This window comes from Hibiscus syriacus, unplaced genomic scaffold (genome assembly GCF_006381635.1).
Source record: "Hibiscus syriacus cultivar Baekdansim isolate YM2019G1 unplaced genomic scaffold, ASM638163v2 tig00001732_pilon, whole genome shotgun sequence".
Lineage (NCBI taxonomy): Eukaryota > Viridiplantae > Streptophyta > Magnoliopsida > Malvales > Malvaceae > Hibiscus > Hibiscus syriacus.
This window is the reverse complement of record NW_024061886.1, coordinates 298,653-316,128: the sequence shown is the minus strand read 5'-3', so window position 1 is coordinate 316,128 and position 17,476 is coordinate 298,653. Positions and strand designations below refer to the sequence as shown.

Below are 17,476 nucleotides of genomic sequence, written 5' to 3'. Positions count from 1 at the left end.
CGCGTTGCGATTCTTGGAATCGCGTTGCGATTTTCTGAATCGCGTTGCGATTCTTGGAAGATCGCGTTGCGATTTTCTGAATCGCGTTGCGATTCTTGGAAGATCGCGTTGCGATTTTCTGAATCGCGTTGCGATTTTCTGAATCGCGTTGCGATTCTTGGAAGATCGCGTTGCGATTTTATGAATCGCATTGCGATTCTTGGAAGATCGTGTTGCGATCTTCTTTTCAACGTTGCGCTTTTCTAAATCGCGTTGCGGTTTTGATATCGCGTTGCGATTTTGTTGGTCATTTTGGCAAATCAAAAAAAAGTTGGTTAAAATCGTATATTATAAGGCATTTTTGGTCACTGAGGCGATTTTCTCAAATGTTTCTTTGGTATACTTTTATTTAAAAAGTGTTCTTTGTCTTAGAATTCCCAAATGTTTGGTGTTGGGACTTGGGAATAACGCATGCCTTTGCTTTGCTTTGCTTTGCTTTACTTTGTTGTTCCCCACACCACACCATGCCCGACAAACAACGACCATCCTTTGCCCATGCTTTGGCATCACCGAACGCATGAAGAAATCAATAAAATTTCTCAGCATTTTTCATTTTTCTAACACCGATTCAAAAAATATAAAAAAGGCCTCCGATTCGAACTAAAAAAACAAACGGTTGTTAGGGGATTCTCTCCTCATTTTTCTGAAGAAATCAATATAACAAAGCAATGAGCCAATGACACATATTGATACCAACAAAATAATATAAGTATATATATATATATATATATATATATATAGGCCAGACTATCAGATTTATAAGGCTTTTTAATAAGCATAAGTCTGACATATTTAATTTAATAGACTTTTAAAAAAGTCCAAACCTAGCCTTTTTATTAAATAGGTCAATCCAGACCAGACTTTATGTAGGTCAGGTCGTAAGCCCCTGTAGGCCGGCCTGACCTATTCCCACCCCTAATGGTAACCATGAGGGTGCGTTTGGTTCACGGAATGTAAGATTACCGGTGAGAATAAAAGATTACCAGAGAATATGATTACTGGGAATGCTGTATTTTGTGTTTGGTTTGTTTAGCAGGAATGTAAGATTACCATGTTTGGTTAAAGGAATAAAAGATTATTGGAATGTATATTTGACCAAATTGTCCTTATTATATATTTGTATAATATTACAAGTTGAAAAATATTTATATATTTTCTTTAAAAAATTTAAATTCATAAAATTCATATAATTTTTTTACAAAATTAAAAAATATAAAAAATATTTAATAAAAGGGAAAAATTTTATTTTAAACCCTGAACTTCATAATAAAATTTTAATTATAGATTTTTTTTGTAAATCTAAAATATTTTAAGGATAAATTTGTAATTTAACCTTCGTAGAATTTTTATTATTCAATGACAGAAGAATGATATTTTTGAAGAAAAAAATTTAAGGGCATTTTAGTCTAAAACGCCGGTAATATTACAATACCTAAAGGAAGGGAGGTAAAATATACCAAGAAATTTACTATTAATAATAAAATATTACCGAGAATGACATTCACGGCCAAACTAAATGAGAAATATAGATTCAATTACAAGAGGAATCCCACATTTTTCCCATTCAAACACTTTAGACTTTATGGTTTTCAAAACTTGAAATTTCAATTTTGAGTCGTATAATAAAAAGAGACAATATAACTAAATTACATAAAATTATCAAATTGGAAAATAGGAAGTACAGTAAATTACTAGTGAAAGTGATGCAAGAGCGTGGTTATCTCAGCGTGCACATGTGTCTTTCTTCAATCTCTGCGTGCAAAACACACAAATTAATCGATCAAAATATCCCCTTTCCCGTTTACAAAGTAACCCCAAAACCAAAACCCCCCTTAGGCCTGTCTCTCAGAGAGATTTCTCTTCGTTTCCTTATGTATATCTAGGGTTCTTCTTCTTCTCTGCTATACCCAATCTTAGGGTTTTTCCCTTTCACTTTGATTTTGTAAATATGGATCGATCCGATGGCAAACTTTACAACAATTTCTCCTCTCTATCTTCCCCAGGTTTCTTTCCTCAATTGCTTCCTTTTATATTTTGATTCCCAGTTACTTAATAGCTAGCTTTTTTATGACGTGAAATGATATTAAAATTTCCTGGGAAAAGTTTGTATCTTACTTCTTTTTGTCACCTATTGTATTTGCTTTATTACTTGTTTTACTTCAATTTTTTTCTTTTTTCTTTTTTGATATTTGTTTTCTGTTTCTTTCATTTGATAGTTCTTAATCTACTATGTTGGTCGATTAGCATCTGTGGTCCTGTTTAATTGCCAAATGAGTTGGTGGTTTTGCAGGTAATGCGGTTTTTGATGCATCTCAGTATGAATTTTTTTGTCAAAATGATACGGAAGAAGTGGAGCTGGGGGGCCTGGAAGGTGATGAAGAGAATGATCCTGTCTTTGCTTCCACTGAAGATGATGAATACCATTTTGATAAGGGAGAGGTGAGATTTCATTCCTTTGGTTAAGCACTGTGCGGCCAACCCCATGTTTCATTTGCATTGGATTTCTTTTCTTTAGCCTTAGGTGTTCCATAACTTAATATGTGTCGAGCTCACTCTTTGTCATGTACCTTTTGTTTCCAATTACGCACACTCCACAAGTTGTCTATAAAAGTTCTATTCCGTGGTCATTTTGGAAATTAACTTTTTATTAAGTAGATTATGTCTGTCAATTTGAAGTTCCAAACTGCTACTTATTTAAGGTAGCCATACAAAAAATAGGTTTCAAGGTTTTCTCACTTGACGTGTTCCTATTTTGTTGCCAAGTGAAATGATTTATCTGAAAATTAGTTACTCTCTATCCATTTGAACTCTCTTCCCAAAGTTTGATCAATTTGATGGCCATAAGATGCATGAAACATACAATTTTAGATATTTATTTTACAACTATGTGCCCGTGTAGAAGCTTTTGGACAGGGGTTGCACCTCCTCGTGTAGAAGCTTTTGTTTGGCAAGTTGCACATCAAAGATTAGCACTTAAAGAGGAGCTGTTGAAGAGAGGTGTCGTTGGGATTGATCATCCTTTATGTCCGATTTGTGGGAAGTGTGAGGAGTCAATTTCACATCTGTTTCTGCATTGTGAGGTGGTTTGGTTTATGTGATCCAGATTTTTGAGGGACTGGAACGTTTCATTTGTGGTTCCTAAGAATATGACGGATTTTTTTGATTTTGTGGGATGATTTAGTTACGAGATCTAATATTTGGAAATTCATTCCAAGGGCGGTGTTGTGGGCAGTTTGGAAATGCAGAAATGAGATTGTTTTTCAAAAAAAGGTGGATTATGCTATGCTATTCTTTCTTGCTAGATACAAAACTGCTACTTGGTTCGGGGTGAATTTTAAGGATGTTTATATTCCTTTCGATTCCCTAGTTGGGAATCTAAAACTGGTAGATTCGAATGGTAATCAGAAAAAAGGGTGTTCTACTCCTTCTAAGTGGGTACCTCCTCCACAAGGCTTCCTTAAACTCAATGTTGATGGAGCAATGGCTAAGGGTTGGGACAAAGGTGGAATAGGTGGTTTGATTAGAGATGACAGGGGTTTGTTACTGGGTTCATTCTCAGAAAATATTGGAGGTGGTCCTCCAATTCTTGCAGAACTAATGGTGATCAAAAGAGGTTTGACTCTCATCGACGAAGTAGGTTTCTCTCCAAGTCGGAGGATTATTTTGGAAGCGGACTCCACCACAGCTCTGAAGTGGATTAAACATCCTGACCTCTCTACCCCACTATTTCAGAACTTGGTTAGAGGTTTAGCGTCTAAGGTGGAAGGACAGGGCATCATTTCAAGACATATATTGAGAGCCGCCAATTGGGAAGCAGATGAGTTAGCAAAGGTTGGTCTTGGTTGATCAAGTGGTATTCTGTTGAGGTTTCTGTGTTCTTTTGTTTGTCCAGTTTTTTAGGTTCTGGTCTTACTGCTGCAGGTCGTTTTATGTTTTTAAGTTTTATGTCAAGCTGTCTATGACTAGGAATTGGTTGTACGTTATGTTTCAGGGTAATAAAATTCAGAGGTGCTCTTGTCTTCCTTCCGATGTCCTTCATGTTACTGATATAACATGAAGGATATGAAGGGGGTTTTAATGAGGCCTACCTTCTATCAAAAAAAAATTCATTTGAACTCTCTTCTGGGACTGTAAATGGCTCCTCTAATGGACCATGGTGCATTCTATTTGCATCGTTTGTTTGGAAAGTGTGGAAACGACATAATACGGATGCCTTTGATGGAACTTTCAGCACGACAGCATCCTTCCTCAATACGGCCATCACCTGGGCGAAATTATACTCCTTGCCATTGTTGAATTCTGCTATGAATGGTCAAAACAGTGCAGGTGATATCACTTCTTCTAACTCACAGATTCAATGGCAGCCACCTCCAATGAATTGGATTTGCCTGAACTTGGATGCTGCCGTTTCATTAGAATTGGGCCTTGGTTCGGCAGGGGGTTTATTCCGAGACCACCATGGTAATTTTCTTTTGGCTTACAACAAGAATCTCTGTTCGTCCTCTTTCCTTCATGCTGAACTTTGGGGTGTCTTTGAGGGCCTTAAGCTCTCATGGTCACATGGTTTCGAGCGAGTTGTGGCACAAACCGATAACATCAATGTTCATGCCTTGCTCTCCCCTCCATCGGCTGACAGTCCATTCTCCTTGATCCGATCAATTACGTCTATGGTTAATAAAGCTTGGTTTGTTGATTTTGTCTTAATTCCATGAGAAACAAACTCACCAGCTTAGTTCTTGGCTAAACTCTTGCTGAGGTCATGTTACTTCAAGTGATCGAATCTCCTCCAGCTACTCTCTTTCCGATTTTACATAGAGACATGTCCGGTCCTCCATATAGTCGAATAATACATTAATCTCCTGGCTTCAGTCTCATTTGTATTAAGAAAAAAAAATAGTTGCTTTAATTGTTGACAGAGCATGTGATTCCTATATTGAAATGGATCAAGTGCAACAGCTATATATTAGTTCAAACTTGTTGCATTTCATTCTTCTTGTAAGGAATTTATGCCATTTTTTTCTGTATTCATGCACATTGATTTTGTTTTTGCCTTGTTTCTACATTTTAGTTGTTGATATTGTTGCCCGTCCCTTCACCTCTATTCAATAATCCATGATGTGCTAAATTCAATTTGGTTTCAACTTTTTCTACTTTGGATTTTGAATTATGGGCAATTCAGCTCTAATTTTCGTGTTATTCTTTTGCAGGTTTTAGGTTTAGGTTCTCCATCTGATATGGATGATCTAGCTAGTACTTTTGCGAAGGTTGGTTATTTATCTATTGACAAATCTTTTTCATCGGATGAATTTCAGTAGTTAATGTTTCTAACTAACTGTTTGTAAGATTTGGCATGCTAGTTTCCTTCATTTCAGGTGGTCTTTATTTTATATCGACTAGGTTGTGTATTCTGTACTGAAAATTGTGTGATTGTGGCTTACCTTGCGGTTGAGAATGCCAATTGTGAGTAATTTTGGATCTCTGTCTCGATTTTCTTGTATAAGGAAATGGCCAATAGCTAACCCTAAATAAATTTAAAATTTATCAAATGAAATTTGTGATCTGGACTATTACCATTCATGGCACAAGGATTTAGACATAGGAAAAACTAAAAGTATTTTAATGTGTACTTTTTGTTGGGATTGATTTTGACATGTTAATTAAAAACTAAGCAATCAGACTATTATTAATCATAATCCAAAAACTTAGGCATTAAGAAAATGTAACAGAATATTCTTGGATGTGGTATATGACCTCAATATTGGGAAAGAAGCGTAGTTCATCCAACTTTTTGGGCTAAGCGTTAAAATTTAGAAATGGAGGAGTAAGATTGTTTTCTTGGATATATTACATTCTTATTTTGGGATATCAAAGGATGTCTTAGTTCAGTGCTTCAAATCAACCTAATTTCAGTGTTGCTCTTGAACTTAGTTTGCAAATTTGTCAATTAATAAACAAAATTGGCTGAAAAATGTGATTTTCTTTTCTATCTTGTTCAAATTGTTTTGGAAAACATCGATCTTGAATCATGCCCTAGTCCATCAACCACAACTTTTTTTTTGTTTGACCATATCATGGAAAATAAGGGGAGAGTAAATGTATTAGCAGGTAAGAAGGAAGTGAAACTAACTGAAAAATTAATCTGCTGTTGTTTGTTTTATGAAATAATTGTCAACAATCATGTTATAAGAATGTGAATCTAATTGAAAAATTAATCTGATGTCACTTGTTATATGAGATAATTGTCAACAACATTGTTGACTGTGATTATATTGATTGACTTTTAGTTCCAATGATTAGTTTTTTAGGGTTCAATCCTTAGCAACCTCAAATGTAAAAGAAAAAAAGATAAGGAAGAGATTCATGAAAACATAGTTCCAAAGACTAGAAGTTCTCAAGGTAAACTAAGAGTTGATGAACCTAGAATTTCATAATATATAACATATTACAGCAAGACATTTATAGTTACTACTTACTAGTTAATAGTATTGAGATTGACGGAAGGTAGTTAAATTGTGGGTGGAGAGAAAGGTAAACGGAAAGAAAGAGTAAGAAATGTAAAAGGGAGGGGGTGAAGATTTTTCTGTTTTAAAGCTGGTGAGACTCAAAGTCAAGGATGGAAGGAGCAAGCAGATACAGACGTGAAATAAAAAACAGCCCAACCCAAGCTAAGCCTGAAATCAAACTGTCCGAAAATTAACTCGTTTAGCACTTACACTTTCTTGCTATTGTTGCTGTTGTGATTTAATTTTCTATTCATGTGGGTCGGGTTTATAATATTTCTTTTCTTTACACAGTTGAATAGAGTTGTTACCGGGCCCAGAAATCCAGGAGTTATTGGTGATAGATCTGGCTCTTTTTCAAGGGAAAGTGAGTACAATTATGCCATATTTTATGCTTTCATTATTATGATTATAATATTTATTAATAAATGATACTTGAAAGAAATAAATCTTTATCCCACTTATGTGCTTGAAAATCTCCACAACCACCCTTACTCTTTCTCTAGAATAGCAGTTCCACCCCTCATAAATAGTGTTCTTATTCTTTGTTTTCTGTAGAGCTAGAATCAAGATTTGTTGATGACTCTTCTTAGTGTTAAGAAATGTATATTTGCATCACTTTCTTTCTTTTCATATTTTTCTATCCATTTTTTGTGGTTTCTTGGACACAATGTATATTGGTTAAATTAGTCATCTCATTTTCTTGCTGCACTTCTGCAATTTGCCTTGTCTCCGTGTTGGTGCTATTGATGATATTCTTTGACTATGCCCTTTGTTCAGATGACTTGGTCTCAGTTCTTTTCACATGTACATGCTGGATGTATTGTTGGCGACTTTATTCTGTATTTCCTCTTTCAAGGCAATTCATGTAACAGGATAGAGTTTCTCGTTAATGCAAGATGCTTGAATGTTAATTAGAAATTCAGTATATGTGATGTACTGATTTACAGTTAATGAATTTGTGGGATTTTATCCATTTCAATGGTGTTAAGTGGTTGATGAACTCTTTTTTTATATGGGATTGCTTATGGTTCATGTTGTGAACAATTCTTTCCAGGTTCCTCCGCTGCTGACTGGGCTCAAGACGGAGATTATGCATACTGGATCGATCAGCATATTTTTTATGCAGAAGATGCTCAAGAAGGCAAGAGATGGTCATCACAGCCACAAACTTCTGCTCTTCTTACAGATTCAAAGCCTTTGTATAGAACTTCCTCGTATCCTGAGAAGCAGCCCATGCTGCATCGCTTCTCAAGTGAACCAATTTTTGGACCAAAATCAAACTTCACGTCTTTCCCCGCTCCAGGAAGTGGATCCCAGCCACCCTTCTCTACGGCAAGTCTCTCGCCCATGTTCAATTCTGGTCTTCATCTGGCTGGTTTATCTCATGGATTGCATGGTGGTGGTAACATGTCCCAGTTAACATCTCCTGGCCTATCTTTTAGTAACAGGTCACATAATCACTGGGTTAACCACTCTGGCCTATTACATGGTGATCATGCTGGTCTTTTGCATAATATGTTGCAACAGCAAATACCTCATCACAATGGCCTAATTTCCCCACAGTTAATGTCACCACAACAACAGAGATTGCACCATTCAATTCAACCATCTATAGCTCATTTTGCATCATTGCAATCTCAACTGTATGATGCCCATCCTTCACATAAACTTATGCTTGGACAAACTGATCTTAGGGATCAACGAACTAAATCATCCCAAAGAAAACGGCAGAGCATGCGTATTTCTCAGCAAAACTCTGATGCTGGTAGTCAGAAAAGCGAGAGTGGGTTGGTGCAATTCAGAGCCAAGCATATGTCTGCTGAAGAGATAGAGAGTATCCTGAAGATGCAGCATGCTGCCACACGTAGTAATGATCCTTATGTAGATGATTATTACCACCAAGCTTGTCTTGCCAAAAGATCTTTCGGATCCAGGGGTAAACATCATTTTTTTCCATCTCACCTGAAGGACTGGCATTCTCGGTCCTGTAACAGTGGAGAGCAACATTTGCATCTACATGTTGATGCACTTGGGAGGGTACCCCTTTCTTCCATTCGAAGACCTCATCCCCTGCTTGAAGTTGATCCTCCCTTTGGTTCAGGTGATGGAGGTTCTGAACAGATAATGGAGAAGCCTCTAGAGGAGGAACCTATGCTTGCAGCTAGAATCACCATTGAAGATTGTCTCTGTCTTCTTCTTGATATAGATGATAATGACAGGCTCATACAATTCAGTCCACCCCAAGATGGTGGGTTCCAGCTCAGACAGAGGCGGCAGATCCTGCTTGAAGGTATGGCAGCGTCACTGCAGCTTGTTGATCCACTTACCAACGGTATGCCTGCAGTTAATTGTGCTCCAAAGGGTGACATTGTGTTCCTAAGATTAGTCTCTCTTGCAAAGGGTCGTAAGCTGCTCTCCAGGTTCCTTCAGCTTCTCATACCTGGAAGTGAGCTTATTCGAATAGTGTGCATGGCGATTTTCCGTCACTTGAGATTATTGTTTGGGGGTCTTTCTTCTGATCCCGAAGTAGCCGAGACAACTACTAATCTTGCGATGACTGTTTCGACATGTGTTAATGCTATGGATCTTCATGCTCTCAGCGCATGTGTTGTAGCTGTTGTTTGTTCTTCGGAGCAGCCACCACTTAGGCCCCTCGGAAGTCCTGCTGGAGATTGTGCTTCTATCATTTTAAAATCAGTTCTTGAAAGGGCAACTCAAATTTTAAGTTATCCTTCAGGAAATTGCAGCATGCCTAATTATGCTTTGTGGAGGGAGTCGTTTGATGAATTTTTCACTCTTCTTACCGAGCATTGCATGAATAAATATGAAATGATAAAGCAATCAATGCAGAACGAATCTCTGCCAACAACAGAAGGGATTGCTTCAGAGGTTATAAGGCAAGAAATGCCTTGCGAGCTTCTATTTGCTAGTCTTCCTCACACAAATGAAGCCCAAAGGATGCTTTTAGTGGACTTCTTTCAGTGTTTTGTACCCATGAATGGAACCAATTCCCATGCTGGAAGTACCAGCCAAATAAATTCGGAATCAGTGAGGGGTTAAGAAAGGATCAGGTTAGTGCTGAAAGATGTCTGAATTGCAGTTGATGGATTGTGGAATGGGAGGGCAGAAGCCAGGTGCTGTGTTTTACTAAAGGCTTGGGTCTGGTTTAGAGGGAGCAGAATTAAGTTATTATGCGTCGCATTGCACACTTTGTTCTTTGTCCATTGTCAATTTTCAGTTGTCATTGCCTCTCTCAACTCTGCCCACCCCTTTCCACCTCTCTTGTATCTTTTATCGTGCATCGTTTTACCGGTTTTAAGAAAGGTTAAAATCCAGAGAGAGAAGGAACTGAAGAATGTGAAGATGGTGAAACCTATAGTAGCTGTGGTAAGTAGTAGTAAGGTATGAACTGTGTATATTAATTATAATGGGAGTTGTGGAGAGCTTTATTTTGGTGCTCTGTTGTGAGACTCCAGTACAAGTGGAAGGGCTACAAGTTAGAATATGTACAGCTTGCAGAAGCAGTCAACCTTACTTTTGTTTTTAATTAGTGGTCAAACAAACGTGTTATTGTTGTATGAAAAATTTATGAATCCTGTAATAAATTCCAACTCCTTGGCATAGGATGTGATACAAGTTGATGTTTTTCTCACCTACTTTTATGAATTTGAAATATTTGACTGCTTTTTTTATTACTGTTGTTTATGTCTACTAAAAAAGTTACAGGAGCCAACGAAAGGAAGAGTAAAATTAGATGTAAGACTATTGAATTGCCTTGATCTCTTTTATTAGTCTAGAAATATCACATAAAAAAATTTAACCCATTGATAATAATAAATATAAATATCTTCTAGATATTTGAACTCGACATCTTTAAAAGAATAATCATGAGAAAGAATAATAATTTCACTAAAATCACTTAAAGAATAATAATTCTAATATAATCACTTGAGTTCGACATCTTTAAAAGAATAATAATCAAGGTCAAATTCCAATAAGAAAATATTGACCCGAGGAGCAGTCGCGGCCGTCGTCGCCATGGTGAAGTTTCTGAAACCCAACAAGGGCGTCATTGTCCTCCAAGGCCGATACGCCGGTTGCAAAGCGGTGAACGTGAAATCCTTCGACGAAGGCACACGTGACCGCCCCTATGGCTATTGTTTGGTTGCCGGGATAAAGAAGTATCCCGGCAAGGTTATCCGCAAGGATTCCGCCAAGAAAACAGCCAAGAAGTCACGCGTTAAGTGCTTCGTCAAGCTCGTCAATTACCAGCATCTGATGTCCCCGCGCTACACCCTCGACGTGGACTTGAAAAACGCGGTTTCCGTCGACGGTCTTCAGACCGAGGACAAGAAAGTCGCCGCTTGCAAGGCAACCAAGGAGAGGTTCAAGACCGGAAGGAACAGGTGGTTTTTCACTAAACTTAGATTTCATGCTAAACTACATAAGTAAGGTTTGGGTCTCTATGACCACTGAATTATTTAAACGGTTTAAATATAATTAATATTTACATGATAGTTAATAAAATTAGTATAATTAGGATGTGAGTTCTTGTAAAGTTATATTTCGTAGCGTTGGCATCCTTTTTGTTTTCTTTCATTTTGATCACTACTTGTATATAATTTATTTTCTTGAGTTTTCATTTAATGTAATTTGATCTTGATTTTGTTTTTAATTTGTTTAATAATTTAATTTGAGCATTAACTTTAAAATATTTTACTCTAATCATGTATGAAATTTATACAAATTTTATTAACTGTCACATAAACACTTCCGTTAAATGTTAACAACAGGTGGCTATATTGAAATCATTTAAATAGTTTACTAGTTAAATTGACGTAAATTTGAAAATAGTGGTCATTTTGCAACCCGACCTTTAGTTACGTGGTCATTTATGTAGTTTACCCTAGATTTTAAGGGTCCCTTTGGTATTATGTTTTCGTTTTTGAAAAAGAAAAAGCTTGATGTTCAACCTAGTACTTGGAACATTTTGCATTTTAAGGAGGGATTTGAATCCGTTTCTATGATATGTTTCTGAGCTGTTTCTTATACGATGCAATGTTATTTACCCATTTCTCTTAGAAGGTTGTGATTGCTTTAGATTGATTGATGGAAGAAGATAATTGAATCTTTGTATGACAACATTTTTCAATTTTCGTATTATCATTACAGCAGTTAGGTATTAGTTGAACCATAAACCAATAGATCCGTTCTGACAAACGAGCAAGGGAAGGAATGAATAAACAAGAAAACTTAGGTCGTAAGGCTTTCCTAGAATAATACCGACGATCAAAGCCCTCCCAGGATGAACGGGCTTCCAATTTTATCTTGTTTTTCCTCTTTGATGGTGCTGTAAAGTTAATCCATCATCCCTGGATTTCTCCTCTACTCGCACTATTATGATGAGCTGATGTTTTATTCTTCAAAATTTATCTTACCATGATCAAGGTTTAGTCGCTTTATTCGCAAAAATCAAGAAACCAAGTTTGACAGAAAGCAGTTGCTTTATTAAGGCACCAAATATATTTACAGATATGTCATGAGTATGAACTCTACACATATCAGGAGAGTCCACCTCTATTTGCTTACCCACTTAATAGAGGTAGCTTTCGGCTCACAAGAAGCAGCAGTACCATTTTCACCATCATCAACAAAGTCTCTTCACTGTTTCTTCTGCTGGTACTAGAGTCCCTTCACCCTCTCCTCCGCCGCCTTCAACGCTTTGCCATATTTGCTTATCAACTGCGGGTAGTAATGGGTCCAGGATATTATTATTTGTTCTATTACAACCCTGCTTAACTACAGCTAGAACTGCTATTTCCATATGTCAACCAAGAGAAACAGATGAATAACATCGGTTATTATCATTGTTTTGCGGTTTCGGCTCCCAACACCATCAATACTTACTACAATTATGATGATGGTTTTTTTTCTCAAAGAGAAATAGAAAGTGGAACTTACCCCATTCAGGAGGGAACGGATCATTAGGTGAATTGTTGTCTGTAAACTCGGTACCATGAATCAAGCCAGTATCTCTGATGTGCAGAATCAGTGAAGGATAACAATTTCATGTCTCGACGCTCACTAAATATTGACCGAATAAAATGGATACCTCAATCAAGCCAGTACCTCTGATCTGCAGAATCAGTGAAGGATAACAATTTCATGTCTCGACGCTCACTAAATATTGACTGAATAAAATGGATACCTCAATCAGGCCAGTACCTCTGATCTGCAGAATCAGTGAAGGATAACAATTTCATGTCTCGACGCTCACTAAATATTGACCGAATAAAATGGATACCTCAATCAAGCCAGTACCTCTGATCTGCAGAATCAGTGAAGGATAACAATTTCATGTCTCGATGCTCACTAAATATTGACCGAATAAAATGGATACCTCAATTGCAGAACTTACCTCTCCAACAATAGGACTGTCAGAAAGGATTTTAGACCATCTTGAACCGTAGGTGAAATGCTCTTCACTTTCTCAACAATGTTGGAGAATCCTGCTCCCATCACAGGCTCAGCGATGAATGCAGCAATCTAAGATGAACAAACTTGCTAGGTCAGCTATACAAACCCCTTCAAGTTGCAAAAGGATTCCCATTTCATGTTTAAAACATATCAGCTGACATTACCGTTTCTGGACCCTCTTTCAGGATAAGATTCTCTAAATTGTTGGCTAATCTAGTTGAGAACTCTTCCGTCTCACCTGAGACATGAATAAAGATGCCTGTTATTTGAACGCTCAAAAGTATATCTCAGAAAAGACTGGTAAAATTGAAAACCTTCGTGATGATAGCGCCAATAATGAGGGTAGTCGGTGTGCAACACGAATGGAGCTGGAAGGTTAAACTTTTGATGTAAAGCAGGAAGTCTGTAATGGCAATCTAACTGTTACAAACTCGATTTCAAGAAACCAAGCATAAACATTTTGACAAAAAAAAAAGTAAACTTACCAGAAAGACTAGCTGATATCAAAGTTGAACCTTGGTATCTGGAGATATTTAGAGAATAGAAGGGAGGTAAGTACTCAAGAAATAGCACAAAGAGAAGCAAAGAAGAACAATATTGATTGAGTAGTTGAATTTTATGATTTTGCTCGAGCGATAAATTTCTTCTTATTTGGTCTTCCAAGTGCATTATTATAATACCAAACGAGCTTCACCTACATATAAATAATGAAGAAAGTCAAACATCGGCAAGGACCAACTTCACCCCCTTTTCAGTTTACACCTACCATCAAGATATGTCCATTGCATATATGAATGCTTGAAAAGACAATTTAAAATACTAATAATATACTATAAAAAACCTGAGTATCATTTGCTTCGGATCCACTGTTTGTAAAGAAGACCTTTGCCATTTTTCTTGCAGTAAAAGTTTCAAGAAGATCCTGTAAGATCAATATTTCTCTCTTTAAATTTGTTTGTAATGAACAGCTCAAAGGCAATATGAACAATATATATTATGCAGAACACAACATAACTTAATGAGAGAATGATTCTAAGGGAAAAATTTGCATTGGATGGATGAAACCATGGGGTTATGAACTCTGATGAATACCAGTGAAGGTTTTGTTGTACGATTCCAAAACGAATGGTAAAATGGCAATTTATTCAATTGAGCAGTGGCAGCTTCCACAAGTCGAGGCTCATTTCCTCCTACAAAATTTAGCAAACATAAGGGACTGAAATTCTTCTGCCATAAAATCACAGCGTTTAGGCCCATTTTTTCTGTTGATTAAAAATGCTTGGGTAAACAGGAAGATGCAGTGAACATTTAGAAAAGGCATAACTCCAATTTAACACTAATCCTAGAATGGGAACACCGTTAAGAAGTTAAAAGCTCTAACTCAATTTGTGTGGTGCATTTATGTTTCCACATGCAAGAATAATAAAGAATGATTGATCCAGATACAACACATTCTAGAAGGGGCAAACAACAAATATTTAACATGCTAGCATATATGATATACTACATCCCTGAATGGTCATCACAGATTGTAGTATAGACCAAGTGCAACAACAGAGACATCATCAATGGTAGAGAATATTGAACGAGGAAGAGAACGCAAAGAAACAACAGAGGAAGAGAGCTGAGAGATTGTTTTAAAATAACAAGACATCATCAATACCTAATGCCGTACACCATAAACCAACAAGAGCATCTAGATACTTTTTCCCATTGGCATCATAATCATAGTTTCCCTGTGCAAGATCAGTTTTACGTTGGTATCAGAGCAGAAACGAAGAGTAGCTTTAAAAGAAAAGATGAAAGAGCATGTCTTGAGGTATGTTCATTCACCTAAGCAATTTGGATTCAGTAAAAGAAAAGAAATATATCTTACACTCATACCTCAGACCTTTCAATAACCAGGGGATCACGACAGTGGTCTATCACCTTGCTGTAAATGGAGCCAGCATATAATGTCCCTTAAACCTGAGATAAAGGAGATACATTAATACATACCCCATGTGCATCTTCAAATATAAATTGTCAGACACTAAATGAATTTATTTGAAAGAATAATAATCAAGTTATATCTCCAGATTTCATTTCTATATGCATAAACAAAGGTATCCACAATATGAGTAACAACACAAACAAGGGAGGTACACTACTATATGAGATGAGACGAACATGAACATAGGTTTGAATATTGAGTTACCGATACATAAAATATACATACCCTTTACCATCCTTAAAATCTGAATCTTCTTTCTGCAAAGATGGCTCAGTACTATATAATCTTGCTAGCAATGGACCCTTAAGTGGGTGGTCCATAGAACTTCTGTATGCAACAGCATTTTTTTATGTAGGAACCAAGCTGTAAATGGGAAGGGGAAATAAAATAAATACAATGTTTGAGAATCAATACAAAAAACAAAAGGAAGACGAAAATCAAGTGGGCGTTTCTCCACTAAATTTGATATGATCATATCTTAAATGAACCAAATCAAATGCTGCTGCTTAAACCGGTTCCTCCAGGGAGAACAACATTCTCCTTTACCACTGGCGCCACTCAATGAGTAGGTAACGTGATCATTCAGATGTCATAGAAAGGGGTTTCACATTAATGGATTATAAACAAGACATGGCTATGTTATCCAGAAATAACTCTTGCGAAGGTCAGTATTTTCTCAGAAGCCAAGCAGAACCTCAAATTACAGCCAATGAAGTTGAATCTAGAAAATGAGGTAGTAGATTCAGTACAGCAAAACATTTATCAGTACTGAAGATTCCAGTCCATAATTTCCTGAGCATCTCCGATCATATTCCCTTTTAACATTTTTTACTAACAGATACTAAAAGTGGATCCAGGAAAAACAAGAAAGTTAATTTAATTTTAAATTCAAAATGTTTAAATGATGAGATCCATTAACTCTTGTCAGCAAAAAGTGATACATAAAGCCCGGAAACAGTGCAAAAAGTCCAACAAATCATGACAACAACAGTCGGAAAGAAAACACTAACAATTAAGCTTCTTCCTTTACTAACATTCTCAGTTCAACATGATGATCTACAAGTTTTTGTTTAAATCAGAAGAAACGAAAAAAGGGGTTATCTTGTCATCATCCGAACATGGAAGAGAAAACATGAAGGGTGGCTTCAACAAAACAAAAGGTCGATCAAACAGTAGACCAAAAAGAAAAAGAAACATCTGGCTATTGCAAAATTAGAACCTGGGTTTTGAGAGCTGATCGAAGGAGGCTGTTGGGCACCATTTTTCGTTTCCTCTTATTATCTAAAACAAAGACATGAGCATGCAGAGAAGCAAAAGACCAATGAGCGCGCTGGAGAGGAGAGAGTGATGTGAGTGTGAAATGAAGCACTTTAATTTATGGTCTGTTTTGTCCTTGTATGAACCAATAAATAGATGCGGACACATTTGAATGCAGGCCACCACCATCAACACCCTGTCATATTAACATTAAGTTTCCTTTTTCTCTTTTTCATTGAAAAAGAGAGATCTAAATGGAAGATGAGGTGGAGAAACTTGATGATATGGTAGTTAATATGGGCATTACAAATGGTAGGTTGGCTGTCTAGATATATCTCCATACATTTTCTCATGCACGAGGTCTTCCTGTTTCAGGAATTCTGAGCTCCAATCCTCTGTAACTGGCTGAGATACTATGTCTGTCTTCTCATCATCCACTTGGTCAAGAGCTGGTGGATCCTACTGTGGAAGCCTGACACATGAGAAATTAATGGCATGTGAACCAATAAAGCTATGGCACGTTATTACACCCAGCATCCAGGCTGATATGGGTGGATCAACACATTGCAAAGCTTCATACAAGCTTATTATTAACTGTGGTGCGAGTTTGGGTATAAATATGTTTAATTTTCTAAGTTTTCCACGTGTTTAGAAGATCCTCGTAGGGTATATCCTTGTACCCATATCTGCATTTGCATTGGACACAAATTGAAAGTATTTCAAGGGGGGAAAAAGAGTTGGAGCAACATAGCATACAATAATTCATATGTCTGACTCTTCATTTTTTTATGAAGTATCCATGTTCAATACCCATATATGAAGGACAATGTCAAGTCCCTTCAAATACGTAAAATATCTTTAAAATTTTCAAATTTGAACAAATGCATATGTATAACTACTTTGGTAAGTCATTCTTACCCAAATGGAAAGGAGAAAGGAAAGGATGTAAGAGAAATCACAGTCCACATGAAAATCAATACTTGGTTCTGGTGTTGCAAAGACCTAAGCACAAAGCATTTGAAAGCACGCCATACAAAATATTCAGCATGTCAGTGCAGTAACAGATAAGAGATGGGTAAACTTGAAACCATTGATTGGTGTATGCAGAATGTCAACAGAATGAAAATATTACTCCAAATTTTCAGCTACAACTGAGAAGTTCATCGGAACCATCAATGATGCACCACCTCCCATTGAAATTTCTTGG

At 36.8% G+C, this 17,476-nt stretch overlaps 3 protein-coding genes and 1 pseudogene across 6 annotated transcripts; 2 read left to right on the top strand and 2 right to left on the bottom strand.

Moving 5' to 3' along the window:
• Nucleotides 1–1,806: 1,806 nt before the first annotated feature.
• On the top strand, nucleotides 1,807–10,186 carry LOC120133385 (protein PAT1 homolog 1-like). Of its 4 annotated transcripts, XM_039149992.1 has the most exons (6): nucleotides 2,394–2,478; nucleotides 2,939–3,870; nucleotides 4,031–4,500; nucleotides 5,247–5,303; nucleotides 6,834–6,906; nucleotides 7,597–10,186. In XM_039149992.1, the coding sequence occupies exons 3-6, from the start codon at nucleotides 4,498–4,500 to the stop codon at nucleotides 9,600–9,602; spliced, it is 2,139 nt and encodes a 712-aa protein (XP_039005923.1). In that variant the 5' UTR covers nucleotides 2,394–2,478; nucleotides 2,939–3,870; nucleotides 4,031–4,497; the 3' UTR covers nucleotides 9,603–10,186. The 4 variants fall into 4 exon arrangements, with proteins under 4 accessions (XP_039005911.1, XP_039005923.1, XP_039005917.1 ...); XM_039149980.1 differs by lacking the exons at nucleotides 2,939–3,870; nucleotides 4,031–4,500 and adding an exon at nucleotides 1,807–2,042 and having other exon boundaries at nucleotides 2,330–2,478; XM_039149986.1 differs by having other exon boundaries at nucleotides 2,939–4,500.
• A 370-nt stretch (nucleotides 10,187–10,556) lies between these two features.
• On the top strand, nucleotides 10,557–10,994 carry LOC120133143 (60S ribosomal protein L27-3-like). Its single transcript, XM_039149795.1, has one exon. The coding sequence runs from the start codon at nucleotides 10,581–10,583 to the stop codon at nucleotides 10,992–10,994; it is 414 nt and encodes a 137-aa protein (XP_039005726.1). The 5' UTR covers nucleotides 10,557–10,580.
• Nucleotides 10,995–12,027: 1,033 nt separating this feature from the next.
• Nucleotides 12,028–13,478, bottom strand: LOC120133132 (gamma aminobutyrate transaminase 3, chloroplastic-like). The gene is made up of 7 exons (XM_039149786.1): nucleotides 13,466–13,478; nucleotides 13,334–13,435; nucleotides 13,184–13,257; nucleotides 12,961–13,088; nucleotides 12,854–12,870; nucleotides 12,504–12,565; nucleotides 12,028–12,284 (listed from the first exon to the last, which is right to left on the bottom strand). Coding segments are annotated over exons 1-6 (336 nt in total). The 3' UTR covers nucleotides 12,028–12,284; nucleotides 12,504–12,563.
• Nucleotides 13,479–14,051: 573 nt separating this feature from the next.
• Nucleotides 14,052–16,288, bottom strand: LOC120133122 (annotated as a pseudogene).
• Between the last annotated feature and the right edge of the window lie 1,188 nt (nucleotides 16,289–17,476).

Coding starts and splice junctions, on each gene's coding strand:
- LOC120133143 (XM_039149795.1), top strand. CDS start 10,581: ATGGTGAAGTTTCTGAAACCCAACAAGGGCGTCATTGTCCTCCAAGGC.
- LOC120133132 (XM_039149786.1), bottom strand. Junction 13,258..13,333: donor TTGGCGCTATCATCACGAAG/GTTTTCAATTTT, acceptor TTCATGTCTCAG/GTGAGACGGAAGAGTTCTCA. Junction 13,089..13,183: donor TGAAAGAGGGTCCAGAAACG/GTAATGTCAGCT, acceptor TGTTCATCTTAG/ATTGCTGCATTCATCGCTGA.
- LOC120133385 (XM_039149980.1), top strand. CDS start 1,988: ATGGATCGATCCGATGGCAAACTTTACAACAATTTCTCCTCTCTATCT. Junction 5,304..6,833: donor TAGCTAGTACTTTTGCGAAG/GTTGGTTATTTA, acceptor TTCTTTACACAG/TTGAATAGAGTTGTTACCGG. Junction 6,907..7,596: donor TGGCTCTTTTTCAAGGGAAA/GTGAGTACAATT, acceptor AATTCTTTCCAG/GTTCCTCCGCTGCTGACTGG.